Source organism: Podarcis tiliguerta, assembly GCF_965153285.1.
Source record: "Podarcis tiliguerta genome assembly, chromosome: 9".
Lineage (NCBI taxonomy): Eukaryota > Metazoa > Chordata > Lepidosauria > Squamata > Lacertidae > Podarcis > Podarcis tiliguerta.
In genome coordinates this window covers 73654818-73678915 of record NC_139542.1, presented here as the reverse complement: position 1 = coordinate 73678915, position 24098 = coordinate 73654818, and the positions used below count along the sequence as shown (strand labels likewise).

Here is a 24098-nt window from a genome sequence, read left to right as displayed (position 1 = left end):
CTAGGGGTACTCTCATTTTGACTGAAGAAAATCACCATTTTATAGTTCAAATAGGGAAAAATAAATACAGCAAATGAACAAAGTACAAAGATTCACAAAATGTTTCGGGGTATGCGTACTCCTGCACTCCTGCATCCCCCAAGAAAAAAAGCACTGGGTCTAGCATTACTTTACTGCTGCCAATGGAAAAGCAGCAAACTAGCTTAGGAAAAGCAGAGTTGTGTGGCAACTCTGAAGGAAAGGTTGTGTGGCAAACAAAGCATCCAGCACCAGGCTGCCTTTCCCTTCCTCCTGGCATCAGCTGCCTGAGGAGACCGACTCACATTGCCCAATGGCAGGACCGACCCTGGTTTCGTCTTAGCAAGCATATTATGAGGTTGTGCCCCACACAGTTCTGTGAACTACTGAGAAAACGTTGCCATTCATGGCCCCATCTGCCCTATGCATTTTAAGCAGCATCTTATCACTTAGAACAGCCACGGCTTCCCCCAAAGAATCTTGGGGGGCGGCAGAATGTGAAGGATGCCAGTTGTCGTTAGGAGACCCTCTATTCCCCTCATGCGGCTACAATTCCCATGGTGGTTTAGCACCCAGCCTCTCTTCCTGGGGAACTCTGGGAAGTTACTCATAGGCCTCATGTAGCGTTTAAAAATTCCGATCAGGCAATTTAAGGGCACAATCAGTCAAGCATGAAGTTCTGCCATGCAATCCTAACTTAAATTAATCACAGCTATGTAAGGCCATAGCAGTGTTCTTGCAGGGCACCCATTCATTCAAAACCCATTCAGAAGGGATGAGGACTTTGGCCATGGGGTGCGAACTCTTTCTCCCCCCCCATCCCCCTCTGAAGCTGCTTTTTGGTAAAAGAGGGGGCCGCTAGTGGCGCCAATTACGCAGCTTTGGGATGGTGCTGGAGGAAAAAGTTAACTGACCCCCTCACCATCATCCCAGTACTGAACGCCTCCATCAGCTGACAATTTAAAAGTAAAAAAACCACCACTCACACACTGTAAGCTTATCTATTAAACGGTTAAAATAGCACTATTTTAAAAGCATTTAAAGCATTCCTATCCAGTTAAACCACTTTCATGTGTTAAGTGGCAGTTAAAGGTTACCTTCTGCATCTGTTATACTCACAGAGCTCTTGAAAACAATGTTTTCTTGGAAACTGTTGTATTTTAGTCCCCACATATATTTTTATATCTATCTATCTCTAGTAATATTTTTATATTTAATTCCAATTGCTTTACATACCAAAGACCACAGTGCAGAATATCTCCATAATTTTCTTTTCCTTATATATGAAACCGCTCACCATCTTTTTTGACCAGCTCTTATTTCGATCAGCATTTGGTAATGTTGCGAGCCAGATACCAGGCTGGCCAGATATATTTCGGTACTTGCCGTACAGCTTCCTCCGCCGCCCCCCCCCCCGCGCATACATTAATAGACACAGAGGCATGATCTCCAACAGAATGTTCTCTTTGCAACACTCACAAAACAAATATACCTGAGTTCCATTTTGTTGAACCAGGGCATGAGATGGGGGGGAAGAGAGAGATTGTATTTAAAAGATTGCAATGACACAAAACTAAGTAGCTTTAATTAAAAGGACTGCAATGCCCTATGGAAGGCATAGTCAGCTAGCAGAGGGTCCCTTCTGTCTCATGTTATGTTACAGGACACCCTTGAGAGCTGTCACCTGGGGATCTGGAACACAGTGCCATCAGTATTTTGACGACATGCCACTCTATTCTGTTGGAATCGGGAGAGGCTGGAAGCAGTGATGGACTGGAAGGGGGAGGCAACAAGCTGAGGCTAAATCCTGATAAGATGGAAGTGTGCTGAGTGGGTCCCATGTCCAGGAATTAATTGGGTATGTGACCTGTTCTAGGAGGGGTTGCACCCCCCCTTGAAGAACCAGCTTCATAGTCTGGCCCTGGATTCCAACTTGTCGCTGGAGTCTCGAGTGGCATCTGTGCCTAGGAGTGCTTATGCCTAGACTGAGACTGCTTTGCCCACCACAGCCATTTCTGGAGCAGGAAAAGTTGGCCTCAGTTGTCCATCACTGAGAAGTATGAACAAGTAGTGCAAGTGGAAGGTCTCTCAGGGATGGACAACTGAGGGGATACTAGTGCAGAATGCAGCCCCTGGGCCAGTCAGCACGGCCGCCAAGGAGACCGTGTCACTGTTCTGGAAAGAACTGCCCTGGCTGCCGATGAGCTACCGGGTCCAATTCAAGGCGTTAGGACAGCATTAGCATTTAAGGTCCTAAATGGCTTGAGACTCAAGTACCAAAAATAACATATTCCCCAATATTAACCCATCTTGGACCCTGCAATAAGCAGGTGAGGCCTTCTTGGTGCTGGTGAATTTATTTCCATCATTATTAACTTTCTGGGGGAATTTGAAAACATTCCCTTTTACCTGTGGCAACCCTAAGATCACTGGATGGAAGAATACTGTTAACTGTACCTCTTTTTAGATGTTGTAACTAGTTTTAACTATTTTTAACATGGTGTGTGTGTGTGTGTGTGTGTTTGCCACCCAGGGCTCCTTGGGGAGGAGGAGTGCAATACAAATTTAAACAATGCCACCACTAACCTATACTTAGGTGAACACATTAGGAATGGGGAGCATGATTTCAGCCTTAAAGTCTTGGTTTTATCAAGTCCATGTCTGACTGTCACAGTAACTGAATGCAAAACCAAAAAGTCTTAATAATATAAGCACACAAACAAATTTATTATGGCATGAGCCTTTGCGGGCTAGAATCTGCTTCATTGGGTGTGTCAAGTGTTATCTGCAGCCGTGTGCATATAAACACACATGCACACACACCAGGTGAGGGTGAGGGACACTAAGACATGAAGTCAAAGACAAACGAAATGTAGGAAGTACAAAACACTGGCAATTCAACTGTAGTCTGGATGCATGCAAAGAATGCACAATGAGCTTTCACAACTGCAGAGTCTTTTAAAGTGTCACTAAATGCCTTGCTATTTTTTCCTCCAAAACAGAATAACACGGGCTGGAAATAATTTAAAGGTGTGTCAAAGGAAAAACAAAAACAGGAGAAAACATGCACCATACAAGTGAAAATTAGCAGCTATACTTTAATGTTTTCTGGATTACATTCATATAATAACCTGAATCATACATGTAATATTGATCAAATAAAAATATTGACCCAATCATTTTTGGGCTCCAGTGCTATGGTTTTAGTTGGCTCCTGAGTAGCCTGGAAACTAAGGAACAGAGAAAAATCAAAAACCTGAACGGGCAGAATCCCGTCTGCTCAAAATGCAAGTCTTACCGAGTGAAATGGTGCTTACTTACATGTAGGCAGAGATGTAGGACTGTAGCCTTTCAGAATTTTGCGAAAGATAACCGAACATAAAAAACAAACATTCATTGGTTCCATTGTGGTCTATTAAGCACACCCAACAAGAATACCCACAACACATTCGTCCCTTTTTGTTGAAGTTACGTCAGCAAAAGAGTAAAACCAAGGAAAGCTGCAGGCTGCCTACTCCACAGGAACAGGATGAGACCTTAGAAGGTTCTTTATAGATATTGGGTATTTCCAGCATACCCAAAAATTGAACATAGCTGAAATGTGTAGCAAAATGAGTAACAATGATTATTATTGGGAGCCTGTGAAACTCTTGCTGGGTGACCTTGGACTAGTCACACTTCTCTGAAGTCTCTCAGCCTCACTCACTTCACAGAGTGTTTGTTGTGGGGGAGGAAGGGGAAGGAGGTTGTTAGCCACTTTGAGACTCCTTCGGGTAGTGAAAAAGCGGGATATCAAATCCAAACTCTTCTTCTTCTCCCCCCCCCCTTAATTATCTGGACTGCCGCCTGGTACCTACCTGGTCAACTCTAGGGCAATATGTGGGGAGGGAGCATTCACAGGGAAGTACAGAGTTTGACAAGGTACGGCACCTTGCTTTAATCTAGCTTCCCCACAACTATGGGGAAACAAAACAATTAATTTGACCTGGAGGAAAGAATGGCTTTCCCAGGACCACCAGCATACCCAGTACAAGACTGCCAGTTGAGTCTGGTAAGGGAGTCATCTAATGTTGGTAACTGATGCTGAAGTTGGCAAGGCCAGCACAGCACCAACACCCATTAAAAGTTGGGCAGCTGCCCAAAGCTTTGGGAAATTGAAGGATCTGCTGCAAGCCCTTACCTGCCAGCTCCACTTCTCTTGTGAGAACAGGTCTGTTAGTCTTTAGGGAACTGAAAAGGATGCTACACACTGGTTTCAACTGAGGCTTATCTATTACCCAGATAAGTTATTTTTTACCATTGATCTTACCCCTCAATAGCATTGCTATATTACAAAACCTAATTATCCCAGTGGCCTTATCCAGGTATCTTAATATATTGGACACACATTTCTAATCAAGGCCCCAACCTAGACACGCTGGGGCTGTTTTGAACTCTCAAGGCTCAAGGCATACCAGGCCCCAGTAAATGAACAAGCCCAGCACTGACAACACACACACTCTAAAAACAACCATAGATGGATGGAATGAAGTTCCAGCTCCAATCAGCAGTACTTTTCAAACAGGATGAATCTACTACCATCATCCTAGTTTTATATCAATATGGTTCAAAGGAAGACAACAATACAAACTGAACGTAAAAAAAAATCAGAAGTCTTTCTCATATACAAACCACTTCCTTGGCAATGCTATTTAAGGCTAGGGACACACCTTTTCATCTAGACAAGGCACCTATTGTAGCACCTTTCTTCTGAAATGCTGGGCTTCTTAGATCTTGTGTCTGTTATCAAGCTTAATATATGATCTGAGAAATTCACAAAGCCTAAATCAGATACACCACAAGCATGAACTATTTACATGATTAAACCTGGACTGGCTCAGGCTGAAGATAAGTGCACACACTTGTTGGTTAGATTTCAAAATATATACAGATTCAGTTGGTTTTATTTACAAAACAGCTGCCACTTCATGAAAACTATTCTGATACACTAAACGTTCTAATCTGGCTTGAATAAAAATAGCCCACAAAAGCAGAGTGGAGCCCTGATTTCGTTTAAAAGTAGGAAATGACACGGATTAAGCAGGTGGTAAAAACCTGAGATTCAAATAATTCCTTAAACATGAACTTGGGTGTAAGAGTCCAAGAAATCCTTAGCATGCACAGTGCATATAAAGTCACCTGTTTAACAGTTCTTCTTTGGACACCACTACAAGCTCAATCAAAGAGGTGAGCAGCTGTTGATCAGATTGTATACCATCAACATGGAAAATGTCACTTTCCCCTTAATGGAAGCACCGAAGTAACTTTGCATCTACAGGACTTCTTTGGGAATTACTTTCAGAGTACCTGATCTCCCCACAGAACACGCAGCTCCACACTATAGAGAGGCAGCAGGAAGCTACTGGCTGCAGCTACCAGCCCCCAGTAGCCAGGCAGCCAGTTCTCATAGATCAAATTCATCCTTGTCTAGTGCCTTTGAAGCTTCCACTACAGCAGATTCTGCTCCTTCAGATTTTGAGGGGACACGGGATATATTACCAGGAAACATTCAAAGGCTTCTTGCCCCAGAAGTGGCAAGTAAGCGGCCAGGTCCAGCGGACAGTATCAGCAGCAAGGAAGCAGAGTGGTGAGTGATTCCTAAAAGGGCCCCTTGTGGCAAACTCCAGAGCCTGGAGCAAGAATGATGGACCCAGCCTCCTATCGCTGATAAGCATGGAAGGTCCGAAACTGCAGCCAATTGGAAATGCTGGTGGGCCCTTTGACCAACTGCTTCCCACTCACCACCCTCTGCCTCAGAAAATAATTATCTGTTTTGAATTTGCATACATTTAAACGAATCAATGACCAGTTTCACTTCCTTGAGCAACCCTCCTCTCCATTATTTCCTTCTGTTAATTTTGAATTATACTTTGCCATCTCCTGTACCACAGATCAACCCTGGTTATGAGCACATTGAGATCAAAAAATTGTCCAGGCTGAAGGAATGATTGTGGTTAACAGTACATAAGATGCAAAAATATTCCTATTAAAAATAATTTTAGACTATCCTGTTTTTGGATTCTCCATTTTCCAGTGTAGAAGACAAGTTGTGTTCTTGTTCTTGCATTGATTTGCTCTTGGCTTCAAACTGGTCCATTTCACGGATTTCTAAAGGCACCTTCTTCCTGGCAAATGCCTGGTTGATTTCAGCAAGAGTCTTGTTTTTTGTTTCAGGCAGAACAAAGAAAAGGAAAGTGGCACCAGCAAGACAGACGACAGCAAACACCAGGAAACAGTATGTCTCCAAGCCTTTCTGAAAAAACAAAGCAAAACGGACACCCCACCAGCATTACTAATAGTACAAAAACCACAAACAGAAATCATTTTGAGAACATGTGAGGGGTACAGTATAAATAAAAGAGCACTTCCTTTTTTAATTAACAAGGAGCCACCCCTACACCTCAAGTCTGAGATTAGAGCTTGTAGCGCAGAGACCTCGACTCGAGAAAAGCTTCAGCCCCAGCTTCCTCTCATTTTAGAAACAGAGTCCTGTCAAAAGCCATGAGGCTCTTAGCAACAAGACCTATAGAAAATCACCCAGGAGTGAACTAAAAGGTAATTAATGCAACTAGTTTGAAATAGCTGTCGTTATTATCAACCACTGACTGGTACAAGCCATGCTCTTTTAAAAAATGAATAATTCAATTACGAAGGAACCAACCAGGCAAGGCTTCAAGCAAGGGCAATCGTAGAATATTCTGGGGCACACTAAGGTTTGCCACGGAGTTAACAGCCAACAGGGTGCCACAACAAATCACAGCTGCCTACCACTTATGAGATGCACAGCTGTGGGTAAATATTCCAGTTTTGCCACCCTATTTAGCAGTGGCTAAGGGGGGAAACTTCAATTATTTTGGGGGGTGAAGTAACATTTGGGATGTGTGTGAAAATTACCAGTGCCCTCCTGATCCTTCATGCTGCCAGCTGACATTTCAAAAATCCCCACAATGCCCTGGGACAATGTGAGGTCATGTCAGCTTTTTATTATCTTAGGTTATATCCAATGCTGTGCAGTGCCAGGTAGCTCACTGGGGCAAGACGGTTTGAGCATATGACACCAATCCTGGTCCAATTGCACTGACTGCCAATTAGTTTCCAGGCCCAGTTCACAGTGCTGGTTTTCACCTATAAAGCCTTAACAATTCAGGACCACAATACCTCCAGGACCGTCTCTGCCCATATGGATCCTGTGATCACCATCTGAGGCCCTTCTTTGTGTGCCTCCTCTGCAAGAGGTCCAGAGAGTGGCAACTCAAGAACGGGCCTTTTCTGCAGTGGCCCCTGCTTGTGGAATGCTCACCCCAGAGAGGCTCACCAGGCACCTTCACTGCATATCTTTAGGCACCGGCAAATGCACTCCTCTTCTCCCAGGCCTTTGGCTAATTAAGCAACGGCTTTTTATGTGTGTGGTGGTGGGGTTATTGTTTGTTATTATGCTACGTATTTCTGTGTTAATTTTATACTGTAAACTGCCCTGTGATCCTTGGATCAAGGGCAGTATATAAAATAAATAAATAAACGATGATGATAATAACAAGTGAGATTCCACTCACAAAATGAAATGTCTCCCTCCCTGTCCTTTTCTTGCAGTGTCCCGCCCCCCCCAAAAATCTGTTCTGGAGGATGCCCCAACCCACTGGAGCAGATTTTGAAGGTGCACCCAGAGGAGGAGGTGGTTGACAATGAGAGAAAGATTCATCACATGAATGAAAGTCTGTCCCACTCCAAGAATGGCAGTGACGGATACAACCCTCTGCTGGCAATTTTATGTTATTGGCTGCCTCAGGGGCCTGATTTTAGGCAGATCTGTGCAGGTGTTGAAGTTGCTGCTGTGAGCGTGCATTTTAAGCCTGTCTATCAGTAGTGCAGCTGTAGCTGACACAGAAAGTCAAAGAGTTACCCAGTTTATCCCACCACTATGTGGTATACAGCACTCCTACATTTCTGCATCACGCTGACTGTGTGAGATTGAAGGAGCAGGACTCCTGGTCCTCCCCCCTGAAGGAAAGGGAGTCCTGGGGTGTTAATGCATTGGGGGAAGTCCTTCCTGAAATTCCCTAGAGAGCATCTGCTTCTGACACTCTTAGAACCACCGTCCAATTGTGTGGTGATGGTAGGAACTAGGGAGAGGGCAATTTATAAAGCGTTGGCAAGGGAGATGTTCCGTCTCTGTAACCAGATTTGTCATCCTCAAAATGTTCCACACTACAGCTGACAGAATGTTCTACTCATGCTGAAATACAGCAACGAGCAAGGAACTACATTAATTAAGGCAGCAATCCCTTGAAAAGAGTAGGACTTGCTTCTGAAACACGTAAAAGACTTCGCGGCAAAATACAACCACACTGGCAGTGCTACTTTCGCATGTTTATGGAATTACAAACTTTTAGGACACTGACCAAATGTAGCAAAGATCCTTGGAGGCTCCTTGCATTCTTCTCATAATTCACAGGGGGGGAGTGGATAATCTACTTCCTTTTTGCAAAATGAAAGTAATCTTTAAAACAAAATTCATCCACTTTTTAAAATAGCAGATTTCAGCAGTGAGCATCTGGTGCAAAAGGCGCCTTATTACTCATGCATGGATGGTGTTCCATTTGCTATGGACTATAATTTGCAGGGCCAGACTTTTAGAGACCCTAAGCGCTGAAAATATGATGGTGTCCCCATATAAAATTAAACATAAAACAATACTAAACCAGAAAATAAAATTACGTAGTAGAGTGTAAGAAAGTCTAAGTTCTGTTTTTTGCCCATGAGGATTAGTTTGATGCATTTTTTGAAAATGAAAAATAAAATTATGTCAAAAACAATCTCCTCAATTTTTTGGTGCCGCTGCTTTGCTGGCGCCCTAAGTATGTGCTGTTCCTGGGCAACCCAGCGCTGTCTACATGGCAAAAAGGGGAAGAGAAACACATTCAAATGCACTTCTTCATTTTCAGGGAAAGAAAAGATCTCAATAAAGAAATCCTGCGGTAGACGAGAGAAGAAAACATGTGCAGAAAATGAGGTGTGAAGCAAGCTGTTAGTGCTTGGAGACAGATCAATAATAATGCTGAATTATAAAAACAATGCAAAAACCACACTATTTGTTATTTAGCATGTATATCCTGCTCTTCTGCAGCTTATACAAAAAGAATAAGCAGAAATGTTAATGTGTCTATTTAATGGACTGTATATTTTTGCATTGCTTTAAAGCCCTATACGGCTTAGGACCCCCGTACCTACGGGACCGCCTCTCCTGGTATGTCCCACAGAGGAACTTACGGTCTGAAATAAAAACATCCTGAAGGTCCCAGGCCACAGAGAGGTTAGGCTGGCCTTAACTAGAGCCAGAGCTTTCTCGGCTGTGGCACCAATCTGGTGGAACGCTCTGTCACAAGAGACTAGGGCCCTGCGGGACCTGACATCTTTCCGCAGGGCCTGTAAGACAGAGCTGTTCCACCAGGCCTTAGGTCAGGGCGCAACCTGACTCCCTCCTCTGGCAATCTGCACAGAATTTTGCTTAACGGTTGCCATCAATTTGATTTTAATTAATTTTTATAATGAAATGTTTTTAGAATGTTGGATTATTTGATTGTTGTTAGCCGCCCTGAGCCCGGCTTCGGCTGGGGAGGGCGGGATATAAATAAAATTTATTATTATTATTATTTATTATTGCACTTGCTCTTACTTCACCTTCTGACCAAACTATGCAGTTTCAAAGACTCGCTTGTGAAGGAAGGCGATAACCAAGAGATACCCAGATGCCATAGAACAGGTGCCCTCACAAACCAGGGTTCCTGCTGCCATCTAATGATGAGAGACTGAGCCTATTTAACTCCTTGTTAGCATATGGAGACTTAAAACAACAACAATCACATCAGGAACATAATGATGTGAACTGCCCCTTTATTTATCTGACCATTAACACTGTGTTTTGGCAGGTAACCAGTTTGAGGGCTGAAACTCGCCATGTTGACTGAAATACATTTGTGACTATGAGCTCATGCTAAACTCTGATCCTTTGATTTTCATAGATGCTCAGCCCATCTCTTCACTGCCCACATGCATCAGGATCAAAAGAGCCTTTATGCCTTGGGCAGATACACCTTTAAGCAGGATACCAAAGAAATGTAAATATTCACTAGTTCATGAGACCTGAGAGTCCCTGGAATGTACTGTCAGGATTCATCACATCAGTTTCGATCTCAGCACAAGCTGAGCCTATGCATTGTTAGCAAGAAGCTCCACTGTTAATGGATCCGAGAAGATCTGGAAAACTGACTTATTACAATTCCTCTGTCTTCTGAATAAGAGCTGGGTCAACATGCCAAAATGAATCCTAATTGCATGTAGGTATAAAAATATTTAATTGTTTTACTTTTGAAAAACAGGACCCGGGGATGGGTGCTTCTTCTGTCTTGTATCAAAACTCTGCTCTTAATAACTGGGTTTAATCTCAGCAAATTTAAGATATGCTACTTGGGTTTATGCCCTCCTTATCTGATAGGGATGACAATGTGTATCTGATGCGCAGAACCGGCCCAAGACAATTTGGCGCCTGAGAAAAACCACAAAAGGAGTCCCCCACCAGGAAAGAAGCGGTGAGCGAAGTTCTATATCAGGAACGGAGGGCAGGGGAATAAAATCAACCTTATGTGATGGTTGAAGTGGGAATCAAAGGTTGTTGCAGTGGGGAAAAGGGCCCAGGAGACCCTGGAGGTCAGCCCCCAACATTTCCTCCCTAGGGGTGGAAAGAGACCAGTAGCACCTCCTATTTCCTGACAGAGACAGCATTGGGAAGGAGGCTGATCCGGCCTCCAATGGCGGTGATGCATTCTTTGGAAGCCAGATCAGCTGTCCCCATGGATCTTGCCCCCTGAGGCAGTCGTCTCCCCTTGCCCTGTTTAGGGAAGCTTTTAATATTTAATAGACTATTGTATTTTAATATTCTGTTGGAAGCCGCCCAGAGTGGCTGGGGAAACACAGCCAGATGGGCGGGGTATAAATAATAAATGATTGTTATTGTTGTTGGCCCTGCTTATCTGATGCTGACATGTGTTCCTTCTGTGGGGTGATCACAATCCACCTTCCTCCATCCCAAGAAGCAGCCATGCATGGAGCTGTGGAGCTCAAGGACCTGATCTGAAGTATATTTAACAGTGTTGTCCAACAGTAGAACAGATTTGAAGTAATCCATAAGACGTCCTTAAGGGCATTAACTCAATGAGTTAATTGTACTTTTTTCTCACTGAAACCAGCAGGTCTTATATTTTGTCTAATTTGCCTTATTGATTTCAATTAAACCTAAATTCGGATCCAGTCCTTTGTCACACACATCTGAGTATTCTGTGCAGCTATAAGGACTAGACACTTTGAAAACAGCACTAACAGTGGAACAACAGTGTCCAGTATTTGGGAGTGGAATGAAAAAGGCTGGCCACCTCCTTTACTCTACTTGGCAACAGACAGAAGCTAAATTTAAATCATCCTTCCTTGTGGAGGCTGAGCTGAATCAGCGGTGAATCTGAGTAGCCATTCTGTTCAGGGCATCTTCGTTTTCCTTTAGACTTTTTAGACCTGCTGCCTTTAAAAGCTGCAGGGCTGGAGCTACAAACAGCCAGATGAAGGAAGGCCAGTGCTAGCTTGCATGGGTTTGGATTTGGTTTCATTCATTATCCAAAAGTCTTTGGGTTTATGGTGAGAATTAAGGCACTTTCCATTTCTGGCAACAAAGGGCTAAGTTAATGTTAAGACTGCTCATACCTGAATGTAAGGGAAAAGAAGTCCAACAGCAAAGTTACAGAGCCAATTTGTTATCCCCGCAATCATGAATGCAGCGGGCCTTTGAGACTGAGCAAAGAACTCTCCCGTAAGGACAAATGGGATCCCACCTGCAACAAAAAAGACAAGGATATGATGATCAGTAAACATGTCTTTAATCTGTAAAAACCCGCACAAATTTTCATGTTTCAGCTCACCATCTCTGACTTCTGTTCACTAAAATACATTAGTAATAGGCTTTGTGTTTGTGCAGAAACATTATCATTTATATCCCACATGTCTGGTCTGAAAAAAAGGCCATCAGAATGGCTAACAAAACACCTTAAATCATATTAAGACTGTTGCATTGGGGGCTAAAAATACTAGCTAAAAATCTAAAGCAGTAGTGTAGTTTTAAAATGACATGACATGTAAGGAAAACTGAGATCCTTTTCATATTAGGCCCCTCTAGCCCTGCTGAGGCCCTGCTTTTCTAGAGCCAGCTGAGAACATTAAAACTTTGATTCCACAGTACGTAATGTAAATTTGGGGGAAATATGTTTAGGATTGCAGCATTCAGTCAACAAAGCTTCCCTTTTACGTTGAAATATCACACATCAACTGTCAAAATAGGGTAAAATTTGCAAAACAATGCGTAGCTGAGCATGATGAAAGTGCCTTCTGAATGGGCTAACTGCATTAGGGCTGAGGTCTTGTCTTCCCTGAATTTGCCACCTCATTTATTCATTTTTTTGGAGGATAGCAGGGAAAGTCTTGGAGCCCTTTCACTGCCTTCACAGGCTACAGCGGCAGTGGTTCCATCTCTCATTCTCTCCCTACTCCCTTAACAATTTGTTGCTGCTGTTTGCAGCAGCTGCTTGTCAGGGGGTCAAGCCTCGGAGGATGCTTCTACAGGGAAAATGGAGACTGCAAGGGGGGGGGGGCTCCTACCCCTGAATGCTTCACAGAACAATGCTATTTCATGATGTAGTTCTCTGATTTCAGGAGCATTCAGCTGGCCACTGGGTAGGACAAAGAGATCTGCTGCCCCTACAGCCAGTAGCTAAAGTAAGTTTAAAAAGAGGAACTGTTGCTGCTGCCAGGTGCAAAAGTAAGGAATCGTAAGGAATGCAATGAAACATTTCAACCCCAAATACAAAGTCCCCTCTTTTTCCTCCCCTCTCCCCACTTCAAATTTTGAGCTGAAAGTTTTGCTTGGAGAGCTTTCGGTTCAGCTTCACTTAGTGCCATTTTGCCAAGGTAGATGGAGAATCTTACTATGCATCATATACAGGAATATGTCAAAATGCTTTCCCCCCCATCTAACCAAAGGCTGAGCTTCCTTCTCACATGTGTATCGGTGACCTTCATTAGGTTTTCTCTTCCTTTGTTTCATTCCTACCACCTACTAGTTTGAAACATGGACGCACACACACACACACTTTTCAATGATTACATAAGGATTACATACTATAAGTTCCAACTGCAATAGCTGCAGTCTCCACAGTGTCGATTATTAGGGTGGGTGATACTGATTCACCATTCTTCTAAATTATGCGGTCTCCCACTCAAAATGAGCCACATATGATCATTAGATCAAGAGGTTTGTGCAGACACATTTTTAAAAGCTAAAACACTTCTTTCTTTCTTTAATTTTGTTCCAATCGCTGGAAAGTACAGCGGAAAGCTCTCTTGTAGGAGTCTTATAGCAAGATGGCTTCAAGATGAGTTCACAAAGTTAATGCAGCAAACATAATTATCAGAGTGATTCACTTCAATCACATTGTCTTTTTCAGTATAAAGTTGAGCACAATGGAAAGAGGAACACAAACCGAGGCTTCAAGGAAAGACAATCACGTCAATTAGGCTGCAGCTGTCATAAAAATATCTGATTTTAATTTTAAGCCTAAAATTCAAAGCATTAAAAAGACAAATGCACACACAAGATAAAATGTGCACCATTTCATTTGCTGTTAGCTGCTGGGTAAATTTATTTTAAGATAACATGAAGTTGTATATTTAGTCACTGAGCTGGTTTGCACAACACACCGTGGCTCGTGGTTAGAAAGGAGACAGCTTCACTGCGAGCCTCAGTTGGATTTCACACTATGAGTAAAACATCAGGAAGCAGCAAAACAGCTACAAGTTCCTTTTTGGGAGCTCCCAGGTTCATGTGGTCTTGCTAAGCCAAAGTTTGGTTAGCATGTCATGCAAACCACGTCACTGCAACAGATTTATAAATATCAATATCTGAAATCTGCACATTCATATAGTCAAAGATTGGTTTATACATCATCTGAGGCCCTCATCTCGCTTTATTGGCCGAGGGAGCCGGCGTACAGCTTCCGGGTCATGTGGCCAGCATGACTAAGCAGCTTCTGGCAAACCAGAGCAGCGCATGGAAACGCTGTTTACCTTCCCGCCAGAGCGGTACCTATTTATCTACTTGCACTTTGACGTGCTTCCGAACTGTTAGGTTGGCAGGAGCTGGGACCGAGCAACGGGAGCTCACCCCATCACGGGGATTTGAGCCGCCAACCTTCTGATCAGCAATCCCAAGAGGCTCAGTGGTTTAACCCACAGCGCCACCCATGTCAGGCCAAAAGCCCATGTTCTTCATATTCTTGTTCCCAGATTAGCCAACCAGATGCCCCTACAGCAGTCATGTCCAAGTCCATTTCGGGGTCGATTTAATCTGGTGGAAGTATATGTCCTGGGGCAAAATCCTAAAAGAAGCTCAACAACTTTGGGGGAAAATTGTAAAAAAACAACTTGGATCGGCCCTCACGCATGTTCACTTCATCAAATCTGGCCCTCCACCCCTGCCCTAGAGGAAGCAAGACCTGAGTGCAACAGCACTCTCCTCATTTATAATTTCCAGTAATTAAGTGGCATATAAGTAAGTACATACATAGATACATACATACATACATACATAAATATTGTCTTTAACTGTAGAAGTAGAACATTGCCACCATGATTATCAGTGCTTGATAGCCTTATTGCTGTCTAAATCACTTTTAAAGCCACATAACTATGTATTTTCCTTAGCGATAGCTAGTCAAGCAAGAAAAATAGCAAAGTTTTCACTCTGATATATCTCTGCTCAGATTGCTTCAATGTGAGTGCAAAACACATTAGGAAGTTATGACTGACAGAGTCGTAATGGGAGAAAAGCTGTGCACCAAAATAGACTACCATTTGGAACAAAAGAGAGAAAACGGTGTATTTGCTTTTTAAAACTATGAAAGTTCTAAACTGAAGCTGGCATTAAATGATAAAATAACTTTCAGTAAGGGATTAAACTGCAGTGTCAAATGTATTTCTGCAGGTTCTATTAGAAAAGTGTAAGCTAACATAACATGCATACTTTTTGCACCTCAGGCCTCAGGTTGTTAACAGTTCAGTTCCTACCCGTATAAACTTCAACTACCTAAATGCATAAAAGCATAACTACCTCAAGGGACCATTTTACTCCAAACCCAGACAGACTCCAGGCATTGCTGCTTTTACCAGAACTACAACCAGAGCTGGGTGCAAAATAATCACTTGGAAGATATAAAGCGGCCTTATACCAAGTCAGATCATTGGTTCATCAGGCTTGGTAATCTCTGCAATGACTGGCAGTGGTTCCCCAGAGTTTCAGGTAGGGCGGTATTTGGGGGTGAAGCTAGATGCAAATTGGTGGTTTGGGGGGAAGAGCCATACTGCCCCCCATGAGGAACTTATAGATACAGATCTACACCTGAGGTCAAAGACTCTCTAACATCCTAATTTAGAAACTATATATAGCCATTTAGTTGCTTTTAACATGTGGTAAGTTCCCTAAAGCATTGCGCTTAGGCTGAAATGGTGGAGTATGAATCCACCTAAACAAGCATGTTGTTGATTGCTAAATGAAATTTCCATTGCTAAACTGGGAGTCCAAAACCTTTGTCAATCCGGGGCAATTCATCTAGCGATCCACCAGCAGATCTACCTTCTTTCTGTCCAGCCCCAATTTATATCAGATTAAAATTCATCACTGATGTCTTGTGGATTATTCCACGAAGTACATGTAAATTACAGGAGGGTACTCAAGTTTGTCTATAAGTAGAACATTGGGTTTAGGAACATTAGATTTTATCTAACACTCTGTGAGCAGAGTTCCGCTCATGCAACAGGATTTCGTCTTCCTCTCCTCTCCCCTTCTGCCCCAAAATCTGTTCCAGAAGGTCTCCCAGCCCTCCGGAGCACATTTTGATGGTATGCAGTGGGCTGTAGAGAAGAGGAATTGGATACAACCCATTGTAAGCTTACAGCTAAGAGAGGGAAGAACCCACAGAGTTAGATCAATGGTGCCTTCCAGTGCTAACCTAGGTAGATGAACGTATCTACAATACACCATACTTCATATTGTCATTATAAACACTGAATTCTCATCTGTTTCACCACTCTCACCCTGATAGACATTCACAGGCTAAAACAGGAAATAAACTGCCCCTAATACAACAGACTTCAGCATGAGTGGCTGATAGTTCACTTAAATGCATTTGGAAAAAAAAATGTTACCTGGTCCAATACAAAATGATGCAATTATTGCAAGAATGCAGACTATACTGAGGTATCGAAGCCAGACTGCTTGATCCTGAAAAAATACATTGGAGAGGTATTACTAATGTGCAAAGTACTGATTATAGTAAGTGCAAACAATCATCCAGGTTTTCTGTACTCTTGGATTCTGTAGTCATGCACACAGAAATGAAAGATCTATAGAAAAAGATTACTAAACATATAGTAATAATATACTGGTATGTTTTAAACAGATTTTATATATGTGTCTTCCGTTCATTGGTATTTTTATTATCGATTTCTCTATGTTTGTATTTGATTTCTGTTCGGGGGGAAAGATGGGGTATAAATAAATATATAATATTTATAATATATAATAATAAAAAATACGAACTCCTTGGTTTGCAAAGTAACACAGACCCTAAAGTGTGGTGATAGGAGGTTTATTGTTTCTGTGCCAGCGAATAACTACTCAAAACGGCATTCACATTCCTATCATGTCAGAAAGGCATGCACTGCTACAAATAAACCCAGTATATATCATTGGGTTCAAGAACTCTTTCCACTTGACCGCTTACTTCAGTAACAAAAAAGCAGGAAAAATGGAAATACTGTATGGATCATTGTAAGTCTCAAAGTAGAGATTCTGGCATCTCAAGTGGTGGGAATGAGTCCCCCAATCTCTGCTGTGCCATAACTGGAAGTATGGCTCTTCAGTCTAGCCATGACCTGAGGAACCAAGAGCAGTCTGCTTGGGTCTAACTCCAGGTTAGGTTCTTCAGCAACTCAATGGACTGAGAACCATATGGATGACCTCGCCTCACCTCCCTCCCCAATCTAGTGCTGATCGCCAGCCTGTCTTTGATTATAGTTTTTGCCTGTGGCACCTGCCTAATTTGATACATGACCCCATGTCTGCCATTCACCCTGTCTTCTGCCTCTGACCCCCTTAATCTTCTGTCTGTGCTGAAATCCAACCCTGTCCAAGAAAGACATTTCAGCTTGGCCTATCTATGTTTAATATATCTGTATCTAAATGAAACAGAACGGCAACTGATCTGTACTGAATAGTGAGTCTGATGACGAAGGTGTTAAGCCACACATGGGGAAGAGCTGTAACTCAGCCATAAAACACATAATGTGCATTTACAAGATCCCATCTTAAATCCTCAGCATCTCTACCTCAAAAGGGTGGCCTGAAAGTGGCCACTCTGGGAGGCTTATCTGGGTGGACAAGGCAACTTACTACATCCATGCTCTGGCTGAAAATGTAGATATGTTCATGTTTGCACACTACTTGAAGCAACTCTTTCCTGGGAAATGTGTGTTAACCTTTGTGTGAGGAATGGAGATCATGACTTTGCCTGGAGAAATACAATGTACTGAAAGTTCACCCAAAGCCTGCTGTTTTAACCTGTCAGAATTATAGCTTTCATCAGTTTGAGAGATGCCCTCTGGAGCAAAAGAAGCTGTACAATAATCGATGCAACAGGAGAGAAACAAATCAGGGATTAAAATGACTTCTACTTAGTTCTGTGACCTCCTTCAGAACCTTCCTTTGACCATTTAAAAAATAGCCACTTGGAAAGTAAATGTTAACAATGTCAGGCTCCTGACATTTACAGCAAATAACACATCTTCACATTTTTGAATCAAAATATTTAAAATGAAATTGCCAAAAAGCAACAGGATATCTAGGAGTGATATAATGTTTCAGATACACATATTTAAAACACAGAATTAGGGCTGCTGAAGAATGAATGCTGAACCATGGTTTAGGGACCATGGTTGTGTTGGGAATCATGCATTACCAACATTAACCTCACAATTCAAAGTGAATTGGAGTTCTGCAATCTCTTCAATCAGGGTTAGCAGCAATGCTCACACATAATGCAAGCCAGAATAAAGGAGGATAGGGAGAATACGTTTGATCTCAGATAGTTCTTACTAATCCTAGTTCAAACAAACCAGAGTTTGGGGAACCAAGGTTAGTTTAAAATAGTATTATATAACTCTAGTTTCCTTTTATACAAATGATTAAGAGGGAAAAGGTTATAGCCCCTCGTTATAGCCCCCAAAATAACTGACAGTGTAATAGATTCACAGTTAACCCACACATGACTTCAATGTCAAAGTTGCACATTAAAGATCACACACTGTGTACAAGAAAGACCACTGAGAATGACCTGATATTTAAGCTGAGCAGGGCAGGTTTACATACCTGTAAAGTCATACACACAGTGAGTATTACAAAGAAGAGGACCATCAAGGCAAACCCCCCAATCAGAAGAGGTCTGCGTCCGAGTCGTTCTATCACTAGGCCCTGAGGAATAAAAATAAACAGTGTCTTATTTTCTAACAAAACCAGAGGAATCTTGGATTTACGTGGTCAACTCTTGTAACTCCTCACGGATCAATCTAAGGGCAATGGGGATCCATGTCTCTCAGGGAATCCTAAAGACGCTAGGATTAGTCACTTTGATCACAATGCTATACAGTGGTACCTCGGGTTACATACGCTTCAGGTTACATATGCTTCAGGTTACAGACTCTGCTAATCCAGAAATAGTAGCTCGGGTTAAGAACTTTGCTTCAGGATGAGAACAGAAATCGTGCTCCAGCGGTGTGGCAGCAGCAGGAGGCCCCATTAGCTAAAGTGGTGCTTCAGGTTAAGAACAGTTTCAGGTTAAGAACGGACCTCCAGAATGAATTAAGTTCTTAACCAGAGGTACCACTGTACTTTTTACAACACAAACAAAAACTCTCCAAACTCGAACATAGATAACTTTTTTCATATTCCAAGTGTTTTAACTTTCTATATATAAAATGCATGATTACATCTGGTCTGCTGCATAAGCTGCACTGAAGTGGAATAATGGTTTGTGCCCACCATTTGCAACCAAATTAATATACCATTAAGTCACACTAACAACAGTATTAATATTCTAAATGGTGCTAACCACTGCTTGTCAGAGTGAATTTTCAGAGGCTCTACACACATGGAGCAATGAGGACCCACTTTGTATTACTTTGGCCATTAGGCAGACAGTGTTTTTGTTTTATCTGTGCATAAACGATTTCAAAAATTCTGCATGTTTTATATTAGAAATATTTAATTTAACCATTCATTTAGAGAAGTGTCATGAAAGCATAAGAGAGTATTAGGGAGAGTGTCAGCAATTATGGGCATCTGAGCGCCTGCCAGGGGGTCAATTCACACATGCCTGCACATCACATACACAGAAAACCACATCAAATTTTTGGCTCCATGGTAAGTTGGTTGCAACTCCACTTTTAGTGGCCCCTGCAGCACACCCCTCCTATTAAGCATGTGTTCAAGCATTAATTAATTAAAAGTTGAATTAAACGGTGCAGCTTTTTCATTCCTTCTTGCTCCGATGCTCATGACCTCACATTCCATTTTTAGCTTTGCTGCTATGGGAACTTGCCTTCTGTCAGAACTGTATATAATATCAGAGACAACAAAGCAGCAGAATTTTCTGCATGGAAAGGACTAAAAAATGTCAACACAACCAATGGCATCGACTTCAGTGTTTGCTTTGCCTAGCTTTGCTCAGCTGCACTGATCTTACAATTTATTGACAGCAATGAATACGAATTATATTTATCAAGGCTGTTCCTAAGCAGGTCTAGTCAAATGAAGTGCAAAAGCAAGCAAGCTTAGGACTTGGGTAATCACTGAGCAGCCCAGTTGAATAAATTCATCAAGGTGATATACGGACATAGAATATGTCGTTCTTGGATCTCCCCCGCCCCACTTGGAGGCTGCAATCCTATGCACCCTGACAGATGAATGAGGCTCACATTTCATTTAGTTGCATAATTGTAGTTGCATAATTCTCCCCCCCCCTAAAATGAATGAATTAAAAGTACCCAAGGTAAGCAAAGAGAGGTGGACCGGGACGGGGGCTGCTTCGCCTTTTGCCTGCCAGCCGTTTGTCTGCTCAAAATTGCTCCCTCGATCTGTTCCCCATTGAGGGAACAGACAGAAGTCCCCACAACATCTTTCATCCTCAGGAAGAAAGCCAGCTGTGTGGCAATTTTGATTGTGACATATTTGTATATTACATGTACACTTTTATTTTTGTTTTTTTAAAAAATAATTTTAATTGCATTTTCCACTTAAATCATATTCACATTTTGTTGCATAATTCTATGACTTAATATATTACTCTGTAAGAGCAACAACCTCCTTCCCTCCCTTTTTCTGACTTCCACATACCTTTCTATATTCTTTGCATTTCTATAATTACTTATTTACCCTTTGCCAAATTATATTTTTTCACCTTATTATCGGTAAATCAGTTCCTTATGTTTACATTACAAAACATTTCAATTCAGGCCTACAAACGTTTTCAAATCCCTACAATTTTCTTTCATATAAAGTATAAATTTGTTCCAGTAAATGTTCACTTTTAAATATATGACATGATCCAGCCAAATTCCATCACTCGTGTAGCATAGTCTTAGGCAGGCTTTCTTACAAGCAAGTCCCACCGTTTTCAGGATTGGAACTGTCAATGTCACTGATTTCAGTGCGGGAAAGTTATTCATATGCTTTTTAAATAAGCAAATGGGTCTGGGCTGTGCATCCTTTTAATTGTATATGGTCCCTACATTTTAAAAGTAACTAGTTCTCAATGGTCGTGGTCATTTTCTAACATGAGGCCTTTTGTACCACAGAAAACAATCTCTCTCTCTCTCTCTCTCTCTCTCTCTCTCTCTCTCTCTCTCTCTCTCCCCCTCCCTCCCCCCTCCCCCCCTCTTTCTCCTTTTGTGGTAACATAGGCTAAAATAAACATTGGCCTAAATTCAATACCAAGGAAAAGAACTAAGTGCCAAGACCAAGAACTAAACTTGCAATTCAAACTATAACATATTTATTCACTGTTTGCCACCCCCCTACTCTTCTTCCCTGTACTGGATTTTAGATAGTAAGGTTCACAGTACTGATGAGGTGACCCCCAGGACTCATTCCAACTCTGCAGTTTTGTGATTCTATGAGATACACACATTAATGGTGCTATTTAAATAAATGAAAAACTAATACAGCAATAAACTAGATGAATCTAGTTTATTGAGAACTCATAATGACTGCAGACTTGAAATTTCCTGCATCCCAATCTCTTAAAATATTGAGTAAAGTTGAATAAAGTTTATAAAACATAGCCCTTCTGTCTGCTTTTTACCTGAAAATGTCACATCAAATCGAAAGAGGAGGGAGCTAAAAGGATTCTACAGGGCGCAGAAGACACAGTACTTACGGAGAAAATGGCAGCCAAAATCTCAATACCTCCTGTGCTTAAAGTAACATATGGGATTATTTCTGAACTCAGTCCAGCTCCCTTGAAAATGTCATTTGTGTAGAACCAAATCTGTAACAAGAAACCATTTTTTCAGTTATTTGATTTCAAAACAGTATTTAGAATCTAATTAAAATGTAAGACTACATACATTTAATGCCTCAGTAATGATGGACTGGCCAAAGGGTGCAAATTACTGTGTTGAGCATCTTGCCCAGTGACATCCAACCGGACGTTAACAGCACAACCCTATGCTCCAATTGTGCTGGAGCACTTTAATAAACCAAATTAGAAACATGCGACTGATTATAATATGTCGAGATTTTGTTGAACATTGTGGTGTTATATAAATACAATGAGCAGGGTATACCATTGCAACAATGGAAAACATTATGGCAGCCTTCCACCCCACAAAAAAGAAAAGTGCTTTTCTGAGGAAAGAAATCTGAATTTCACACAATGTAGGAGCAGCAACAGTTGCTCTCTAAAGTGATCGTCTGGAAAGTCCCTTGACTGTAAAAGAAAAAGAAATAGTATGCTGATATATTATTTTTCAGTTTACCCTAGTTGGGAGCTCAGGAAATAAGCAAATGGCTAAATCTGGAAAAAGATATATGCAAACAACAGGAAAGTGTTATTGTTTGTGCTGCTTAAGACTCTCAAAGCTCCTCCCTAACCCTAAACCTATGATGTATCACCCTCTTCCAACCTAGCCCACAAATTTTCAAAAAACGAACCTCTCCCAGTTACCTAACCATTTATGTTCAGTTCTTTTTGCAACTCTCCACCCTCAAAGGGATGCTCCCTCACAGCTTTTTCAAGAGTGCAGAACCCCACATGGAACACACCAGTTCTACTGAGTCTTTAAACCTGAGTAATTTTTAGAGGGAATCAATACCACTTCATTTCTAGACCCCCCCCCTTCTCCAAGAATAAATCTTGCCATAATCCCAGATGTTCCCATTCTATTTCCAGTACTGCAAGTGCAGGACTGGGGGGAAACCCTGCCTTGGTTATTTCACTGCACATGGCACTTTTCTATTTCTTGTAAGTATAATTATAAGAAGAGCTGTAAACCGAATAGATGACAAGATAATTCCATATCTTTTCTCAGTAAAGTATCCACAACAGGGAACAGAACAAGCCTGTCATTAGTACTGAAATCCTGCAGTTAGTAGAAAGCTATACTTTTTGTGGGATGTCTTTTGTAGGTTTATTGAAGGTATGATGAAGTGCAATTTTCATCTTATTCACAGCAGACAGCGAAGAATTTCTCAGTAACATCTAATTAACTCTTAGAAAGATACTGCAAAAAAAGTCGTTACAAATTGCTTTGGAAGGTGCAAAAGGTTTTCCTTTTAAAAAAGATATTACACCCATCATCTGACACAGAGTAATTTTCAAGTTATCCCTTAATGAGATGTGGTCATGCCATCATCCCAGGTATCTTATTTAGAGAGCAACAGAATTCATTTGGGGTGTTAGATTTCCTCCACAGATGTCAGTCTCTGTGAAAGAATGTTTTCCATGTATTTCAAAGTGAAGCATGATGGTCCCATTTCATCTGAGCAACATGGACTGGGCAAATGCAATATATTGGGGCTGCCTTGGCTTGGTAGTTATGATGGAAAGAAGGCATCTACTGCATCTGAGAACATAAGAAGAACCTCCTGGATCAGGCCATTAGACCATCTGCTCCAGCATCCTGTTCTCAACAGTGGCTGAAAGGAGGGAGTCTGGCCAGCCAACAGCTATTCTGGAATTGCTGGCAGAATAAGACTGAAATCAGGTTGTTAACTTAGTGATCTGACTTGGACTTGAATTTGCCCTTCAGGAAAGGTAAGGCATAACCAGTGAAAAAAAACAAAGATTAAATATTGTAACAGGAAAAATGAGTTAATGCATCTCTCTCACACTCTCACACTCAGTCACATACAAACACAACACAATGCAGCACACCCCTACTTACCTACAAACATTATTACTGAGCTGAAGACAATGGCATTGGTTCAGTAACTATGAGATCTATCTCCCCAATACTAGGAAACTTAGGAATGTGTTTTGAAGAATCGATGCATCACATTTTGCCTTATATGTTGCTGCATCTTTCTTCAAAGTTCATAGCATGAAGATAAGGGGCTACATGGCATCGCACTTGTGCAACGATATCTGCTTTGGCAAATGGGACTTATCCTTCCACCCCTCCCCCTGCAGCCTCAAAGATCTGCTAGAAGGATAAGAGGAATTATCCAGAGGACTGGGAGCTGCAGGAGAAAAGGAGTGAGTAAAACTCCCATCATGCCCAGTGCTACTTGCTGAATTAAACATTGTGTATCAATAAAAATGCTGATTATTTTCGGTAACAGTGCTAAGTAGCAATGCTTCACTAACAAAACTAATACATGCAATGGTGTTTATCAC

The 24098-nt window shown here is 41.8% G+C and overlaps 1 protein-coding gene and 1 long non-coding RNA gene across 6 annotated transcripts in view; both read right to left on the bottom strand.

Annotated features, from left to right (window-relative positions):
• Window positions 1–3096: 3096 nt before the first annotated feature.
• Window positions 3097–24098, bottom strand: part of LOC310657941 — a 194110-nt gene continuing 173108 nt past the window's right edge. Inside the window, exon 2 of the long non-coding RNA XR_014502021.1 lies at window positions 3097–3715. This is a non-coding gene — a long non-coding RNA (uncharacterized lncRNA). The remainder of the gene's footprint in view (window positions 3716–24098) is intronic.
• The window catches only part of SLC2A9 (solute carrier family 2 member 9), an 89011-nt gene continuing 68009 nt past the window's right edge, over window positions 3097–24098 (bottom strand). For all 5 annotated transcript variants that reach the window (XM_083399049.1, XM_083399048.1, XM_083399050.1 and 2 more), the window contains 5 exons: window positions 21639–21749; window positions 18575–18676; window positions 16354–16429; window positions 11806–11933; window positions 3097–6310 (listed from right to left, as the gene is read on the bottom strand). In XM_083399049.1, coding sequence (XP_083255175.1) covers window positions 6056–6310; window positions 11806–11933; window positions 16354–16429; window positions 18575–18676; window positions 21639–21749 — 672 coding nt within the window. In that variant the 3' untranslated portion in view covers window positions 3097–6055. The remainder of the gene's footprint in view (window positions 6311–11805; window positions 11934–16353; window positions 16430–18574; window positions 18677–21638; window positions 21750–24098) is intronic.